This window comes from Monopterus albus, unplaced genomic scaffold, assembly GCF_001952655.1.
Source record: "Monopterus albus unplaced genomic scaffold, M_albus_1.0 scaffold273.1, whole genome shotgun sequence".
Classification (NCBI taxonomy): Eukaryota; Metazoa; Chordata; class Actinopteri; order Synbranchiformes; family Synbranchidae; genus Monopterus; species Monopterus albus.
The window spans coordinates 481,355-499,640 of record NW_018128153.1 but is presented as its reverse complement, the minus strand read 5'-3'; the positions used below and the strand labels follow the sequence as shown (position 1 = coordinate 499,640).

The 18,286-nt window shown below is 39.2% G+C and overlaps 2 protein-coding genes across 2 annotated transcripts in view; both read right to left on the bottom strand.

Moving 5' to 3' along the window:
- abca3b (ATP-binding cassette, sub-family A (ABC1), member 3b) overlaps positions 1–9,607 on the bottom strand; it is a 32,247-nt gene extending 22,640 nt beyond the window's left edge. The window contains exons 1-4 of the mRNA XM_020622131.1: positions 9,300–9,607; positions 8,064–8,152; positions 5,174–5,420; positions 1,108–1,235 (exon numbers count right to left, since the gene is read on the bottom strand). Coding sequence (XP_020477787.1) covers positions 1,108–1,235; positions 5,174–5,420; positions 8,064–8,117 — 429 coding nt within the window. The 5' untranslated portion in view covers positions 8,118–8,152; positions 9,300–9,607. The remainder of the gene's footprint in view (positions 1–1,107; positions 1,236–5,173; positions 5,421–8,063; positions 8,153–9,299) is intronic.
- A 1,670-nt stretch (positions 9,608–11,277) lies between these two features.
- Positions 11,278–18,286, bottom strand: part of ccnf (cyclin F) — a 9,741-nt gene continuing 2,732 nt past the window's right edge. Inside the window, exons 9-17 of the mRNA XM_020622157.1 lie at positions 18,171–18,286; positions 16,964–17,128; positions 16,544–16,667; positions 16,219–16,399; positions 15,958–16,045; positions 14,672–14,771; positions 14,397–14,530; positions 13,610–13,788; positions 11,278–13,245 (exon numbers count right to left, since the gene is read on the bottom strand). The exon at positions 18,171–18,286 is cut by the window's right edge and continues 39 nt beyond it. Coding sequence (XP_020477813.1) covers positions 12,803–13,245; positions 13,610–13,788; positions 14,397–14,530; positions 14,672–14,771; positions 15,958–16,045; positions 16,219–16,399; positions 16,544–16,667; positions 16,964–17,128; positions 18,171–18,286 — 1,530 coding nt within the window. The 3' untranslated portion in view covers positions 11,278–12,802. The remainder of the gene's footprint in view (positions 13,246–13,609; positions 13,789–14,396; positions 14,531–14,671; positions 14,772–15,957; positions 16,046–16,218; positions 16,400–16,543; positions 16,668–16,963; positions 17,129–18,170) is intronic.

Here is an 18,286-nt window from a genome sequence, read left to right as displayed (position 1 = left end):
TTTTATACAGGTAACGAGTTCAAACAGGTGCAATTAATACAGGCAATGAGTGGAGGATAGGAGGGCTTCTTAAAGACAAACTAACAGGTCTGTGAGAGCCAGAATTCTTGCTGGTTGCTAGGTGATCAAATACTTATTTCATGCAATAAAATGGAAATAAATTATTTAAAAATCTAACAATGTGATTTACTGGAATTTTTTTGTAGATTCTGTCTCTCACAGTTGAGGTGTACCTATGATGAAAATTACAGAACTGTCCATTCTCTGTAAGTGGGAAAACTTGAAAAATCGGCGGTGTATCAAATACTTATTTGCCCCACTGTACATAATTGTCAGTTTTAGATCATTTATATTAGATATTTTGGGCAACCTGTTGTTTCTGATAAAATATCGAACCACATACTGTTATTGGTTGTTAATTTAAAAAACCCTGTGTTGCAGTTGTTTTGCCTTTCCTGACTTTACCAAACCACCTAAATAAAACATAAAGATTAATTATGATAGGAACAATATGAGCAAATAATTACATAGGGCAGTATAAATAATTTGTCAAGGTGTACAGTATATGTTGTTCTGTACATATCTAAATGTACTGACTCATATCCAATGTATTAAATTTTTATGACATTCATAAAGTACAACTACACAAGAGTGATGGGATGATTGATGTGCTGGATGTCTGTCTGGAGGGAGAACCATGATAAGGGCTGTTTGTTCTAACAAGTCATGTGAGATTTATTGATCTACTGAGACAAGTACAGAGAAAAAATGAGAAAAACTAAAACCTAACAGACAACATCAACCAAAGGTGAGTAGTAAGGAGTCATGTACATGTTAGTCAAAGACATTTCCTTCTATGTTTTAAGTATCAGCTTAATGCTCAACTAAATAAATATGCACTCAGTGCCTAAACGAGTAAAACTGGTTCAGGCACTTTATTTAAAGTATCCATTACTCAGTAAAACAAACAACAGATGCTGTGGCTAGAGTCTACAATGTCCCTGACACAGTTATTAGACAATAAAAAATGTCCTGCAGCTATACCCACTACACAGGTGCAAGAATGCATGGCAGTGTGTGATGGTCTGTGTGCATCGTGCCTTTTACCTTTTGCGGCAAAGGTTCATCATCACGGCTGAAAGGGTGCTCAAACACCACAGCAGCCAGAAGTTTTCCTGACAGGGGGTCATTTCTCACATAATCCTCAAACTGCTCCTCTGTCTCAAAGCCACGCACTGAATTAGAAACACACACAAAACAAAGCATTACATTAGCTGCAGCGTAGCACTCGAATCACGTACGTCTGTTTTCAAACCTGTTTCATTGCTTGACCTTGGTGTTTACCGTTTTCCCCAAAAGCTAGGAAGTTGGTCTAGACACTGTCAGATTACTGAATTCTGTAGGCAGTGTCACCAACACAACAGGTCAAATCCCAAAAGAAAAACATTACACCCGAGTATGACCTTATACGCTTTCTTGCACAGACATGCCAGACACAAAAAGAGAAGTGATAGACTACATGAAAGTAAACCACCCAAAAGGTGTCATGACACCTCCAGGGGCAGACAGCCTGATAAACCTCCTAACAGATCAAATGAGACAGAATGAAAACAGAGAACAGAACAATAATAAACAAAAACAGATTAGATCATCTTTTCACAATGTCTTTATTTTTGAGAACATGGCTTCGCAGCGGCATTTATTTCACTTATAAAGAACACACGATTTTTGCAAACCAAGGTTCCACTACTAGTCAAAAGAATTTTTAAAACACCTCAATTTTTCCAGTTATTTATTTCGGCAGCCAAACAATTTGTGGACTTCTTTCTACAGCTGAAAATCAAATATTGTTCAGATAGCACTGTTACACTTGCAGGGTGCCTTGCTTTCACTGGACACTGTGCTGCCATTCCATCATTTGAAGCCGATCATCTTGTTCTGTTCTTCTACTCAGCCTGGAGGTGTTTTCTAGGTCATTACCCTGCTACAGGAAGAGAGTGCAGTAACACAGTCTTTGCCAACACTGCCCTTGTAAACAACAAATGGCGGGACACCGGTAGGAGCTGTTTACTTCTTAGCTTTGTACCATTTAAGGTTATTCACTAGATTTTCATAAATGACAATAAAAACTGGAAAAATTGAGATGTTTTAAAACGTTTTGGCTGCTGCTGTAATGGAAACATACAGAGGGCATAGACAAAAACAGGTCAAGGCCAAAGAGCTGGCAAACACTCCAGTTCATACACACCCTTGCACACTGCTCTTAACTTAACCTGCTTTTCCTGAATACTCCTAACTTGATCGGATGGTAAAAATATGCAAATCTAAAATTACCGACTAGCAGTCGCATCTTGCAGTTGCTAGAGGAGTATGCACAAAGACTGTGGAGTAGCTCACCTTACTGAAGAAAACATAAATTATGATTTGCTTAAAGAAATGTATTCATATATTTTGGTTTAGGGGGGAAAATGACATTCAAAACACAATTACAAGACAGAACACACCACTCACTAAATTGTCTTAACAATTTAAAGCAACTTAAGAAAAACTAGTTAGAAAGTAAGCAGAGAAGTCATACTAGTTAAGTGTTAAATAAAACTGATATGGCTTGGCGAAACATTGGCTAAAAGGATCATCTATGAGCAGCTGAATTAGTCAAGTAAAGAATAAATGCTAAAAGTTGAAAAAAAAAGCAATGATTTAACTGTTGAATTGTTAGAAAATATTCGATTAACCAAAAATTAAAAATAGGTTAGTTCCAACCAAGAAAACTTAACATATATTACTGAGGTTGGTAACCAGAGAAGTCTAGGAAATGTGTAAAAAATAAAAAACAATAAACACAGTATATAACATTGTAAATCTCATTGCACAGTCCACTATTTCACAATACACCATGAAAAACATATACAAGCCACTTCAACATCTAACAGTTTTAAATAATAAACACAGCAAACAGCAAATGGGTTGCCTGCTCCCACTTATTTTTATTATGTAATATGTAAAACTGTGATATCTGAAACACAATAGATCTGTTTTAATTGCCTCAAACAGCGAGAACAGGGTTTGGTGGTCCTCTGTTTGCGCATGACATACTAATCTTCAGCCTCGATTCCCCTCCACCGTTCCCTCGGAACACTAAGACCTGCTAAATTATTCATTAATGGCTGCCCTGGAATCTTGTGTGGTTGTGTACAGGACTACCTGCAGTTCCACATATCTGGCTGCCTCGTGGCTGACTTCAGCCCCTCACAGCTGCTCTTTGATCTTCTTTTTCATTATCTGACAATGTGGAATAAGCAAACAGCGTGTTTTGCATCTCTGTTAGTCAGACTGGCTGCATGTTGTTTTGAAAAGCAAGTCATGCAACATGTGAGCGTCCTCTCTGTCCCAGTTTAAACTCTCAGCAGTAATAACTGTTGATTACACACTACAGTGCTTATAAGGATTAAAGAAGCACAATATGTGATAAGTATCAGCTCATGGTGCCGAGAGTTCGGACCGGAAAAGGGAAACGGGCTTTTGGATTTGCTGCTCCCTCTTCGTGGAATAGTTTCCAAGCAGATTTTAAACTTACTGAATTATGCTCAGTTAAAGCTTTTTATTCTCTTATGGCTCTTAGGCAACAGGACTCTATTGGTCAGTGTAGGTGTTTTTAAATAGGGTGTATTGTTGATTATTGTATTTATGGTTTTGATTGTTTAAATGTTTAATGTTTTTGATTTGTATTGAAACTTATGTATTGACGACATGTGTTGTTGACCTCATGGCCAGGTCACCCTTGTAAAAGAGATTGTGATCTCAATGGGTTTTTTTACCTGGTTAAATAAAGAGAGAAGTAATATACTGTATGTAAATATTTGTTAGTGAGCTTTAGAGTTTCTGGTAGGTGGACAGTTAATCTTTGGTGATGCCCAGAAGTAAATCGTTGCTTGAACAAGCCGAATCTGGATCCAACACCTCTCTAATTGTGACTTGCACCTGTTTTGACAGACCTGGAACTTCATTTACATGAAGAACATGAAAGAAACTGAATAATATATAAAAAGTCCCAGGTTTAATACTTTCTGTACTTACAACAGCATATTAGACTAAAATTAGAATAATTAAATACAAACCAGGCAGTCAGACTCATTAGGTCACCACATAACCAGCCTGCACAGGTCACACTGGGTCAGCTGCACATTCAGTGTAACGTTATGTTAGCCATGGAGCAAAAACAAAGCTAGTCAGAAATCAGAAGCCAAACAGGCCAAACTGGACCCAGTTATAAAGCCTACAACTGTTAATGAAAAGGTTTGTAGGCTACGGTCTGATGCTGAGGTCATGGATTTCAAATGGACATAGGACTGAGGCAAAGCACGGAATAACATAAAGATGACTCCTGCCCCATGACTGTGTTATGGGCTGTTTTAAATAATGGAAGGTAAGGACATGTTTATTTAACATTACCGCATTATATAGCCTTATAAATTTGTTGCTTTAATACTTTGAATATAATGTTAATGTGCAGTGGAGTAATAATGCACCAGATATGATGTCAGGCTTTCTACTGATCAAATGGATCAGAGGCCGAAGCCTTGCAGTCCTAATGTATTTAGCATCAACTGACGCCAACATTTATAACTCGCACTTGCAAATGTGTGTCTTCTTCTGTGATTTATTGGTCAGTACAAACACACAGCAAATAATGTGGAAGCTACACACACACACAGGTCATTGAGGAAACTGTTTGATTCAGGGACCTCCTCTCCCCACACTGACATACTGGGTAATATTCCGGGAGCTCATAATTTACAAATTAAACACTGGTGAAACCAGATTAGCTGCTTCCTCATTTCCAAGCTTTTCAATTATTCATAGCTGGCAGGGTGCTGACTGTGGCCTTATGTTTACCAACACATATGGGAGTGGTATTGATCTTTGCCCAACTATTGGCAAGGAAGACAAAAGCGTATCTCACAGAATATCAAACAATTCCATTAACCAAACATAAAGACTAATAAATGACTAATCTTTGGGGCAAGTTAGAGTTAGTTGTTGAACAGTTAGTGGTAGATGTGACATTAGTTTAAGCAACGGATGCCCTGCATTTGGATTGAAGATGGTTTTTAAACAAGCCAACATCATTGTACTGAATCTGCTGCCCATTTCCTGTCCAGCAACCACCCACCTGAAGAGAGAAACAGGCTGCCTCGCACATCCTCTGCCACCTGACGCACCACACTGGAGTTGCCGGGCACATAGGCCAGCTGTAAGTGTTGCAGGAATCTCTTCGGCAGAGCGTCGACAGCATAGCTCTCATAAATGGTGGCATTCGGGTAGTCTTTAAAAGGCACTTTCTGCCGCAGCACAATGAGGATGCCAGAGAAGAGCAGGGGCAGGAGTATCTCCACCAGCGTTACCAGGATTTGACGTTTCTGGAGTGCAGGAGCAGAGAAACTATTAGTATCTGCTTGATGGGAGGAATTCAGGATTCTGAGGGAATATAATGAAAGCATTTTTAAAAAGGGTTTTTCTACAAATTAATTAGAAGCACAGAGAGAGAGAGGACAGGGACAAATTAACTACAATGTGCTTGACAGAATATGCATTACTTTAAGCTTCCATATTTCAGCCACAGGTAGAAGAAAATCACTTTTAACTACTCTGAATCACAAAACTGTGACCATACATTTCAAAAATGTTAATATGATTTAAACATGTTAATTACAAATAATGTTTTGTGCAGACTGGGTCTCGGCATCAGTTCCCACCTTTTCACAGTATGCAGGATTGAAACTAGACAATTCCACAGAAAGTATCACCTATATGGCGACCCCCTTCTTTTAAGTGACTGGAGTATAAACTGACTTAGTTTCAGGACACTACATCTCAGAGGGGCCCCAGTATCAGACCTCTTTTCATACCTAGGTCAAATGTTATTAATTAAAGAACTAAATAAAACCCAAGAATAGACACATTATTGCACACTGATAATAAAATGTGTTTAACACTTTCCAGTTACTGGCCAAACTGTGTCAGTAGGACCTTGTCAAGCAGGAAATGAATGCTTGCCAGTTTAGTTTATCTTGATCAGATAGTACCTGATTTAAATAACAGTGTTGTTAGATGTATGTTTTAGACCCTAGTAGCTCGAGTTCTTGTACAGATGTTTGAGTTTCAACACATCACACTTATGCACTGAAAGATTTGTGTTAAAAAGTAAGGAATCAAAATTCGTACTGCCCTGAAATGAAAACCATATACTACCACCATTCCCCACATCTGGTTGTTTTGGGTTTAGTATGATGTACTTATATGCTGCTGAGATACCACTGTAAATGGCCCGAAAGCCAGAGTTTCATTTGAAAACTCCCAAATTGTGTACTTTTATCAAGCTGTACTATAACTTGAACCATGAGAGTTTTTTTTACAGCCTTCTGTTACAGTATCAGTAACCAGAAGATGTTGGACTGTCATGGTGCTGCTAATACCAGTGGGACAAGGTCCATGTAGATACTGACATGGAGGCGACAGTGCCATGACAACTGAACACTTGAACAAGAAACACAATAACACTGGTATCTAATTTAGTTCAAACATGCCATCACTTAGAAATCACTAACATGTCAATCTCTTGACTTTGTCATTATTATTAAGGAAATTAAAAACGTTAGCTACTATAGATAAAAAATAGCTTTTGCATGAATTCCCTTAAATGCTCACAAAATATATTTCATTTTGCTCTTGTTGAGCAAAATGCCATTGTAGAACAACCAACAAGCTCAATGATAACATTCTTAAATACAACATTTGCAAAGAACTGAAATTTCATCAGCAAACTGATGTAGGTGAACTGGAAATAAGTCAATATGACAGGACACCGGGGGGGAAAACAAGATAGCCCAGAAATATAAAGTGTTTGCTATCCTTTGTTTTTAGAACAGGTTTTTACAGGCCTGAATTACAGTATCCACAATTTCCTTGTGAAGGTGACATATGATAATACATTACATTTTGTAATGCAGTTTATGTGATTAATATGTATATATTCTCTGTGTTATGCAGCCAAGATGGGCAAGCAACACCAAGATGCACAGTATTTTCTCTGCCTGTTCCTAATGGCGTCTCTGTATTCTCTACTACAACTGGAGCAACAACGGATGGATAAAGAGCGATGGAGCAACAAGCTCACACCAGCATGCTATAATGTACAGCAGACAGCCAATTCCATTTTTAAATAGCTGCAGCATTGTGCAACCATCAGCAGATAATTTTCAAAACTATGCAGTCATTCAGAACAATACACCACCAGAAAGATGCCAGTTGAAATCAGGCACTGTTTAGAAAATAAATTCTTTTCTATCTTCAGTAAACTGAAGAAAGACAGTTCCAGAACTATACAACACTGCAAGCCTGCAGTGCTACAACAGGACACTATCTTTTTGTGTTACTTATTTATCTACTTTATATTTCATTTGTATTTTGTGGCATTCATGTGGACGGCAAAGTAAGAATTTCATTGTACAGGGAAACACGTTTCCTAACTGTGCATATGACAAATAAACACTTTGACTTTGACTATCTTTCTTTGAGATTCTGAGGTGTGACCAGATGTGTGTAATTTAACCAACATGTTATCCAGCAGCTAAAAATGCAGATATATTGTAGACACATGAATCTATAGTTGCACAATAAACTGACTGTAATGATTCCCATCTCATGATCTATGTCACAACAATTAAAGATCTAGAGCAACAAAATAACTAAAAGTACAGTAGTGAAAGCATGTGACAGCTACCAGTGTTGACCTAGCTTAAGCCTGTAATACACCAACACAGTACATACAAACTTGTGTCAACCTGTTTCTAAGTAGCTGCGCAACATCACGAGCCATAAAAAAAAGTTAGTCAGTTTACTGTATTTATGATGCCATGTGAGCTTATAACTTAATAAATGCTGTCACGCAGACCTCTGCACTGTAGCCACAATTACTTCTGACAATTCCCTATTACAAACAATGTCAGCACCTAATTAGAACACATACAGGCTGAATGTAGGTTCATGATCTTCCATCTCACCTGCTGAAGATAGTTTTTCCACACCAGTAGTCCAAATTGTCGCATGACAGCCATTTTGATCAATGCACAAGACAAAGCCCAGTCAGTGGCTGTAAACAAAAGCAAAATATCATTTTTAGTTTCAGGCTAAACCTAAACGTACAATCACTGAAATGTTTATATCGATTTCTTGAAGGTTAGTTGTGTTTTCGAAACAGCTTCGACCATCTGTGCTGACTGTAAAAATTTCCTATGTCAATTTCTATTTCAACACAATAAAACAAAAAAAGAGAAGTGAAATTGACCAAGGAGCAGTATCACAATTAGCATTATGTTTTATTTCTTTTCAAGAACTGTAAACTAAATAATACATAAGTAGAGAACTCAATAAAGAAAGGAAATTAAGAACAATAGTTACTATAAAATTAAAGAAAGGACAGCAGGGAAATGAGGTCATCTTACAAAGGGACCCCACAAACAAATGAGTAAAAAAAAAAAATTTAAAGGCCTTTGACATCTACATACTGAACCAGTTGGACAAGCCAATGGAGGGTTGTATGACGATGACAGACACAAACAGAGACCTCTATATGGCTGATCAAACAACAAACACATATGCTAAACGAACATGAAGTTGTATTAATACTGACGACGACATTTGTAACCCACAAAGGGCTATCAGTAAATACGAAACGTTAAAGCTACAGCCAAGATTTGCCTCATGGTAGTCTCAAGTCATAAATATTTGACTTAATCCCGTTTCACAACACCAAGAGTTCATAAATGTAATAATACTGCTCACGCTGGGACTGTCCACTACTTACACTAGTGCCAATCATCTTGGGTTGCTAGCTACAATTCTTCATTATTTTCATTTATTATTATTATTTTATTGTAGTTTAATCCCGAAGACCACGTGCTACAAATTTAGTGCAACACTTTGCTTATTATTAAGTTCCAGCAAACGACAAATACACAAAATGCCACGGAGGACGTGGATATTTCCCTTGTTAGCAGATGTTTTCTCGTCTCTGATTGGTCCAAGGCAGCCTTCTGCCCCTCCTGATTGGTCAATCGACCTGCGTCCATCCCGAAGGATTGTGATGAATGCTAATGTGGAGCTGAGGAATTTATCTGGGTATTTGTGAAATATAACGTGCTGTCTCACTAGTATGATTTCATTTTACACAATTGTTAATCCATTGTCTTTAACGAAGCGTCATCGTGGTGTTATATCGCATAAATGAGCAAAGTTACCTCAAAAGGCAGGCTTTCGGCACTTCACAAGATGTGGTCCTTCTTCCCGTCGAGGTGAAACAAATCCTCTTTATTGTCTTAAAAAGATAGTGTAACCATCACTGCGAAGCTTATTCCTTCACCAACACTATCGAGGGTCGACTAGGCATCAGTAAACCTACGGTCGTTTGCAGCCAGGTCTAGGTTTTTCTTCAGTTTGCTGCCTGCTAGCGAGATGACATTGCACCAGCGCCTGGATTAACCCGTAAAATCATCGCAGAACGTAGCGACAACCGTCAACAAAACACGCCACGTGATCTCACTGAGCGTCACGTGATCTCAGCAGCTGGTCTATAGATACACAACTGTATAAAAAGTACAATAAATATACATTTATTTGTGTTGTAGTTAATATTTATGTATTATTTAGCGTAATAATTTATGTTATAATTTACTGTAGCCAACTACTGGTAATATTGCCCCATTTAAAACTGTTAAGTACTAGCTAGTAAAAGACAAAACACTGACATAACAGGTACAATCATAGTTTTGTTTTTGATGACCTCTTAAAATCCAGTTTTTAATTTCCAAGTCCAGACACAATGTCCACATTATGCTTTTAGTTAGCCTATTTTACACAGAAAATGCCTTCTCTATGTTATCTCATAAAAGGGTACTTTTGTGATTCAATAATAATCACCTTTGTTAGAAATTAACCTTTGTTAGAAATTAACCCAATTCTTTTGTTGGAAGCACGAGAAGTGACGACAGGAGAGGACTGTTTAAAATCAGCAGCGAGTTTACTGAGTGTCTGATCACAGGTAGGCCTTACAGCGCTGGGATCAGAGAGACAGAGCTCCAGCAGGAGTTCCGAAAACTGACCCCAAATTAAGGTCTTACAATACATTTTATCTTCTTGGGCTGCTCTGCCCTCAACAAAGGTACAACAATTCATGCATTGTAATCCTATTGGTCATTTGGTGAGCTGGAGCTCACACCTCCTTGCTGGAATGTGATCTACACCAGGTGTGTGTGTGTTGTTTGTATTAGAAATGTTTAGTGGAGATAGGATGTCTAGTTAGACTGTTAAATGCTTAGGCATGCTTATGAGTTTCTACAGGGTACATCTGGTCAAGGATAACTAGAGAGAAGAGTTGATGACTGTCAGCAGACAGGGTGTTTAATATTATTATTATGATGTGTATAACTGTAGCCTTAGCCATAATATGTTCTTATGTTTAATATCACGACATGTACTAGAGGTCGTGTGAGAATGTTTTTAGCTACACACCACTTAATCAACAGAACACACATACACACACACATTGATTTGCTTCATGTTATGACTACTGCTATGACCAGCTGCAAAGCTGGTAACAGAGACGTCTCGGTTGACGTTTCTGTGTAGTATGGGGCTAGCCCAACCGAGGGGCTATAATGTATAGGCCTGGTGGGTTCAGGGTCTTTCATCTTACATCTGCCTGCGAGCAGTTTGGAGGTGCAAGATACCTGAGCGTGTAATGTTAATTTTACCTGTGATCCTTTGAATAAATCAGCACTGTTTTGAAGTTACTTGGACTGTCTCGTCTCTCTGAGTTAGCAATGGTAACAAGAACCAAAGACCAACATAATGAAGGTCATTGCTACCACCAGGACCATAGACCTCTTTGAATAATGTAATCTGGTAATTACTGGAAAAAGAGATAGGGTTCTGAGACAGCTGGTTAAAATTTGGTCAGCTATATTAACTTCACAAGCAGTTGTTGAGTTTCAGAGGAATTTCCTTGAAGAAACTGCTAATGTTGCGCAAGATTTTTCATTAAATCCAAGAAAAACAGCCAGATTGGTAAAAGAACAACAAAGCACACTGAAATAAGCCTAAAGATTACCAAAGAGAGTCAATCTTATGTAAATGGGGAACAACAAATCTGTGTAAATTGACAACAAATTCATCTGTGGCGTGTTAGGCATGACAGACCTATTATCAAAGAAAGGCGTGCATGATAACTTGTTTTATTTGGACTCTAAAAATACATATTCAGATCACAGGTCTGCTGAGAAAACACCACACTATAGATAATCAGATATATTTCACAAAGAAAACTGCCTTTTTGGAATGAAGCAAAAACAATGTCAAGTAGTGGCATATTGTCTTTTTTCCCCCCCCATTTATACATATAGTAATATGTACATTTAAGAAACACAGGCTACGACCAGTATGAAGTAACAGTTTAAAACCTTTTCAGTCAGCCACAAACATCTAGACATTGTATATTCCAAGTCCTGAATGAGGCATACAGTACTTTCATAACCCCATCAAGTAACATTTTTCTTTAGTGTCTGAACTTCCATTTCTAAGACGTTAGACAAATCCCCCAAAACAAAAAAACCTTAGCACTGATTGTTCAAGCATAGAAAGTCACTGACTTTCACTGATGACAAAAATGCTAGACCCAATTCAGATGGGTGGAAAAGCAGATAAAGTACAACTCAGTGTATCGGCAGTACGTTGTACTTTAAGAATTTCATGTTGCACCAGGTGCCTCGTTACAAGTGAGCTGAATAGTTAGTGACTGTATAGCACCAAACACTTGGATGATAAACCGATATTTGTACGATACTCACCAAGATGGTGACTGTTAGTTCCATTATGAACACACCTTACTGAACATATAGTGTGACATTTCAACATCTTAACATCCACCTGCTATTCCTGGGATTAGTGTGCTCAAGGTATTTTAGTTAGTACTAGTCAAAAACAGTGATCAACGGCTCTACTGGCATATACGGATGAGATTATAGAAGATGCAGACAACTAAAAGGACTCATTTCACAGCTGTTTCTTTTTAAGTAGATGACCCTGAAAACAGAAATGGCATCACCACAGTACCTTTGGCAGACATGTAGAACTCAGGACAAAACTGAACAAGAGGAATTCATACAACCATATTTTTTCTAGGCTTTAGATGCGCACATTTTCATCAGGTGGATGAGTGTCACCTATTAATAACATTAACCAAATACAAAGATTCTTGTACAGTGCATATCAAACACTATAAGCAAAACAATAACATCACAGGTGTTTTTCAAAATATCTTACAATGAACACTTTTTTCCCCAAAACAAGTCCATGAGGTTCATTTCTTTAACAACTATCTAATGTGGTCTGAGATAGGTTGTTGCACAAGGCTGTCAAACAACAGACTTGGCAACCTTTGTACCAAGGTCCTGAAAGTAAAGTCATGTTCCAGTGGTGACTGTGAGTCTAGGTTCATGGGAGGTATTTAACTGTGTCAAGCCTGTAAACATGTACATTAATGTGATACAAGAGAAATCCCAGTTTCTATATGTATATTTTTTCCCTTATTTGTCTTAAAGCTCAAAGTTTCTTGATCTTTTGGCAATTGACAGACCACTCATAGGGTGAAGAGTGAGGAACAGCATTGAGAATTCAAAAAAAGTGCTGAGGATAATGATTGAGCAGATGGCGTGGGAACAGTCTGAGGCCAAAAAAACCTCGTTGTCTATAGGCTCAGAAACCCCACAGTGGCAGAATACTCATCTCCTTCCTCTTCTTCTCTTTCCACATCCCCTCCACTGTGAGCTGCAGAGTTCTTCCTCTTCACTTGTTTGCTGGAGGTACCCCGGGGCCTCTGCATGGGCACCAAAAGGCGGAAGCCTAGCTGGGCATTAGCAGAAGCTACACCCAAAGAAGTGGTAAAGGTGTTGAACGTGCAAGGCATGAGGGAGGAGGAGCATGTGGATGAAGGGCTCACACTCTGGACAGAAGAGTATCCCGAACTGTGAAGGTCTGTAGAGGAGAAAAGTTGTTCCTGGCCTGGGCAATCCCGGTTCACCTCCTTTTCCACCTCACAGAAGCTGTCATCATCACTTGACAAGGCTCTGCACTGCTCTTGTCCTCTGTCTGCATCAGTCAGTGGGTGCAGTTTGATGGACACCATTGAAGCTATTGAAAGATAACAGGGGTCAGTTCATGCCACCCAATCATCCTGAGCAAATTTTATTCAAACTATAGACTCCAACACAGTCCATACAGCTACTCTCATCCGTCCTTGTTTGTCCATAACAATAAGCCTGCATAATATGAAGACCTAAATTTATGTGCTGGTTGATTATACTGGACATTGCAACTGCTGAGTCATCTCTAGTCACATTATGCACTACTGGAAGGCTGACTCATCTACTATTCTCTTCCACATATGGATTGGTTCATTTCTAGGCTTTATTGAAAAACACCTTGGAGACCCTGCTAGTAATCACATTGCAATAAATAAGCCCAGTCCCTTTTTCCATCCCTCCTCAAAACTCACAGTTGCCATCCTTTTCTCCCTCACTATCCTCCTCCTGGTCTCCCTCATAACCAGAACATGAAGTGTCCAAGCTCCAGTCGAGGATGTCGCCCAGCAGCATCTCCTCCTGATTAGACAGTTCTGCTGTGGGTGTGGCCACAAAGCTGGCTCTGTGGGCCTGCATGTTGTCATCACGTCGCCTTGGGAGAAAAGTGGACAAACAGTGGGTTATAGTGAGTCACCCGAGCATCTCACAGATGGCACAAACAAACACCTTCTGGACAAGAAGGTTCACAAGTGTGTTTGTCACAGAGCACAGGAGACTCAGAAAGGACAACAACTGCTAAATGAGCAAGAAGAGAGGCGGGGGCACTGGTCATTTAGCTGTCAGTTATGTTCTGTTTCTCATTAACTGAATTTCTTGCATGATGTTCTAGTTCTGTCACACTCAGACTAAATACAAAAATGTATGTACAACACATACAATTAGATAAAAGACTTTATTTATCCTCAAATATTATCTTAACTCTCTGTTCCTGGGCTTAAAGGCAACTTTACAGTCAAATGAAATTTTCTGAAATTACTTTACTGTTCATGAGTGCACTGAGCATTAGAAGGCCATACAAACCCAATAAGCTTAAGAGTCCTCATAGAAGGACTATGTGATAAAAATATAAAAGTAATACAATAGGGCCCTTAAAATTCTCAAGAAGCGTGCATAGCTAAATATTTTTAAAGTCATTTACCGTTTTTAATACCACCCAGCTCCACTGCAATGAAAAGAGGAATGTGTTGGTACCTGACTTACCGCTTATTGGTGCTGGATGGAGAGGCGAGGAAGGTGTGGATGTCTGCTGGTTGACCAGTGGGACTGGGAGGCTCCATCTGAGGTTCCACCTCAGGAATTTCCAAGATCTGACACAGTTCTTTGAAATCCATTACCTTGTGGATCCCATGGGGAAGAACACACAAAAAAGACCAGTTTAGATTCATAGAACCAACAAAACATGCCGTGCTACAATACAGAAATGTCTTGTTTTTTGAAAGCCCATTAGAGAGAAGACAAACCAAATATCAAAGTACCTTTTCTTTGCTGATATGCTGATAGGCCTCATCTTCAAACCGTTGCTTAACTCCAGTAAGAGACACATGCCTGTAATCTTTGGGAATATCTTGACTGAAACTGATAAATGAGGAAACAGAAAGAAAAAAAAAAATGACATTATCTGGTTGATCCACTTTCCAGATGCATCTCTGTAATCAACTCGAGGACTAATCTCATTACCTGCCCATTTTAAAATTACAATTTGTTGATACAATGCTCACCTATCAGAATGACTCACCCTGAAGCACGTTTCTGTGCCTCAGCTAGTGATTCACTGATGGTTGTGCGTACACAAAGATCCACCCCCACATCTACAGTACAAATGCTGCCTACTGTCTTTAGTACTCCACAGCTCTTTGAGGTTCACATTTGCTTTAAACCTTACTGACCTCTGTTTTCTTCGTAATCAGACATTATAAACAGTCTTGTATCTAATCAGTGTGGCTCTGTGAGCATACTTGTAACAGTCAAACACCATCAATCAATTCTTGTTATCTCTTTTCATGGAGGAGACCTCAGTGAAGCAGTGGTTGTGTGAACCAAGACAGAGTAAAAAAAAAAATAAATATATAAAAAATTTTCAGAAAATGAGGTGCCATGCTTAGGGTAAAAATAAAATAAAAATGCCTAATATTCCACCAGAACATAGGTACTGAAATATATTTACTAGTGGCTAAATAAATGAAACCAATTATTAGTACTTATGTAAAACCAGTCTGCGAGGATTTGCTACCATTCTATGTTGTATACATCTTACAGTAGATATCTTAGACTATCAAACAGAGCCGGTGTCATCAGCTGACCAAGGACGCAATGTCTGCTATGCCAAATACTTAAAACCCGGGCGCACGACATGACTTCTGAAAAAGCAACAGCAATGCTGAGGAAAGGATCAAGTAATGCAATTACAGTCACAGAGTCTTAACAGCCAACGGCGCTGTCAAAGACCAGCTGTAGAACATGAATATCTGTAAAAACTGTAGTTACGACCTCAAGGATGGGATCCCACATAGGAGTCAGACATTGATCGTCCTATGACCCCACAGATTCAGAACGTTCTGCTCCATAAATTCTGGGTTTTTCTATTTATTCGCTATAAGCATGAAGGAGTCTCAAGCAAAAATGGTTGGGAACCACTGTGTGAAATCATGTTCAAAATACTTGTTATAAGAACACTGGATAAACTGGATAAAATGAGAGAGGATGATAGAAATGAATTGCATGGCTACAAATCCAGTCATAACACACCGTGTGAGAAACTTACCACTTGACATAGAGCAGCACAGACAGGGAGACCAGATCTTGCTTAGAGAAACCTGTGTATTCAGCTAAGTGGCTAGGCCAGAGGGGAGCTGGAGAGGGGCAGAGAGACCACAGACATAAGTCATGTTGAAAATAAACTTGATATTCAACTGAGGTAGTATATTCTTTTTGTTTGAAATGAATATTTTCATTATGTGCCGCTGTTAAACAGGCGACACAGTGAATCTTTTCAAACAGGAATGTTGTACATGTGCGTTATTACCATAGTGATGTAGTGCTCGAGTAAGCAGCAGTGCAGCGCAGGCCAGTTGGGCACGTGGTGGTGTGGCGAGAGCAGAGTAGAGCAGCGACAGCTCACAGATGTAGCTGAACAGGTGAGTGGTCTGCCTCTCCAGAGGGAGCAGAGACAGAAGCACCTCCCCGTAGTCTAGCAGTGTGGGGTTCTAAAAGGCAAGCACAAAAAAATCACTCTTTACATATGCAATGTTCAGACTTGTTACTTAAATCACACACATACAAGATGTTTGGTGGGGAAATGTACATTAAAACAATATGTATTATGTAGCAGGTGGATTTGGTGTGCTCACTCTGATCTTTCCCTCTAGCACAGAGATGACTTCTCCCATCATTCGAACCAGGTCCTCATATTTGTAGGTGTTGTCTGTGAGCCACACGGCTTCACGTATGGTCAAGATTTCTTTACTGATATAGCTGAAAAGAACCAAACATTGTTATAAACACAGGAAAGGAAAGCTTTTTATAACAAATTTGTTCATTCAAAACATAAATACAAATCTGGATCATTACTTTTCCCTTCATAACCAGCCATAAAATATCACAACTCTGTTCCTCCAGTATCAATGGGGGCATCTAAATAATCCTTTAATAAGAATAGGACACAAAAAACAACAACAACAAAAAAAAAAAACCAAAACAAACAAAAAAAAAACCAAAACAAACAAAAAAAAACACAATACATGGCCATTTCAGAGAAGGCACATTCTCACCGTGTACAAACTACCATGCAGGCAATGCCCAATAACTGAAGGCGAGCCTTGGGGACCGAACGTAGAGCCAGGTAACGGTCCACACAACCCACTGTGACATGCAGCGTCAGGCTGGAGAAGTCCTTCATGGTGGTCACCTCTACAAGCCAGTCCACCAGGATGTACCTACAAAGGCAAAGAGAGAGCAGTAAATAAATGTAAAGATCATGTGTCTTGAAAAGAATTTCATGACTAGGAAAAAAGTGGAAATGAATTATATTGAAATGAGGCAAAAAATTCTTTAGCCCTGATGCCTAAGATAACTCGGAGTAAATGTTAACTGCAACCACAGACAGTATTTGATCTTAAAAATTAGTCCTAATGACCAGGCTGAAAAATGTGGGGAAAAAAAAAAAAAAAAAATCATCTGGACTTGGTTTTAGGTAGAAGATGTTTCACCTCTCATCCAAGAGGCAAGGAAGCCATTTTTGTCCAAACTGAACACCCCTCTCTTAATAGGGGTGGTGGACTAAGACACAACTTGTCATCCATCAACAACTCTGTTTTGAAATCTCTGCCCAAACATTTCCATCCTAATTCACAATAGGCGTAGGTCCACATGTGAGGGTTCAACGACAGGTAATGACGCTCACCGGACTATAGTGACTCATCCATTAGGGGACATCGTTGGCCACCAAAGGACTGGAACCGCAACGCATCAGCCATTACGGGACATTGTTGGCCGTCAAAGGACTGAAATACCACCCAGGGGGATAAACACCTCCTGCTCACCACCAGTCGGACAGAACTGACGAAGCCTCTTGGATGAGAGGTGAAACGTCTTCTACCTAAAACCACGTCCAGATGATTTTTTTTTCTACATTTTTCAGCTTACTATGACCTGGATGACTGAGAATTTGCATGGTCATAATGACCAACTCACAACTTGAAATCTACCCGATTTCTACGTGATGCAGTATGTTCCCCCGCCTTACAGGGAAAAGGTTTCACTTGATTCTTTGAGAAACTTTTGACTGGCAAACTTGTCCTTGTGTTCTGTCTCATATACTCTTTAGTAATGTCATCAAAAGAAAGCTAAGATGATCAAAACATAGGGAGTCATCACAGTGACTCTTATAGGAACATTCAATTGTCTACAAAGATATTGTTCACCAGCAGACAGCAATCATGCCAGTAATATCATGGTAGAGTTTCTGTTCCTGTCTACCTCATAGTGTCCTTGATGCCTTGTCTGAGAATATCCTGAGCACAATGCCATGATGCTGGATGAGAAGAACTGAAGAGCTGGGCTACTAAGTCAGAGCAGGCTTTTGCCTCCAAACC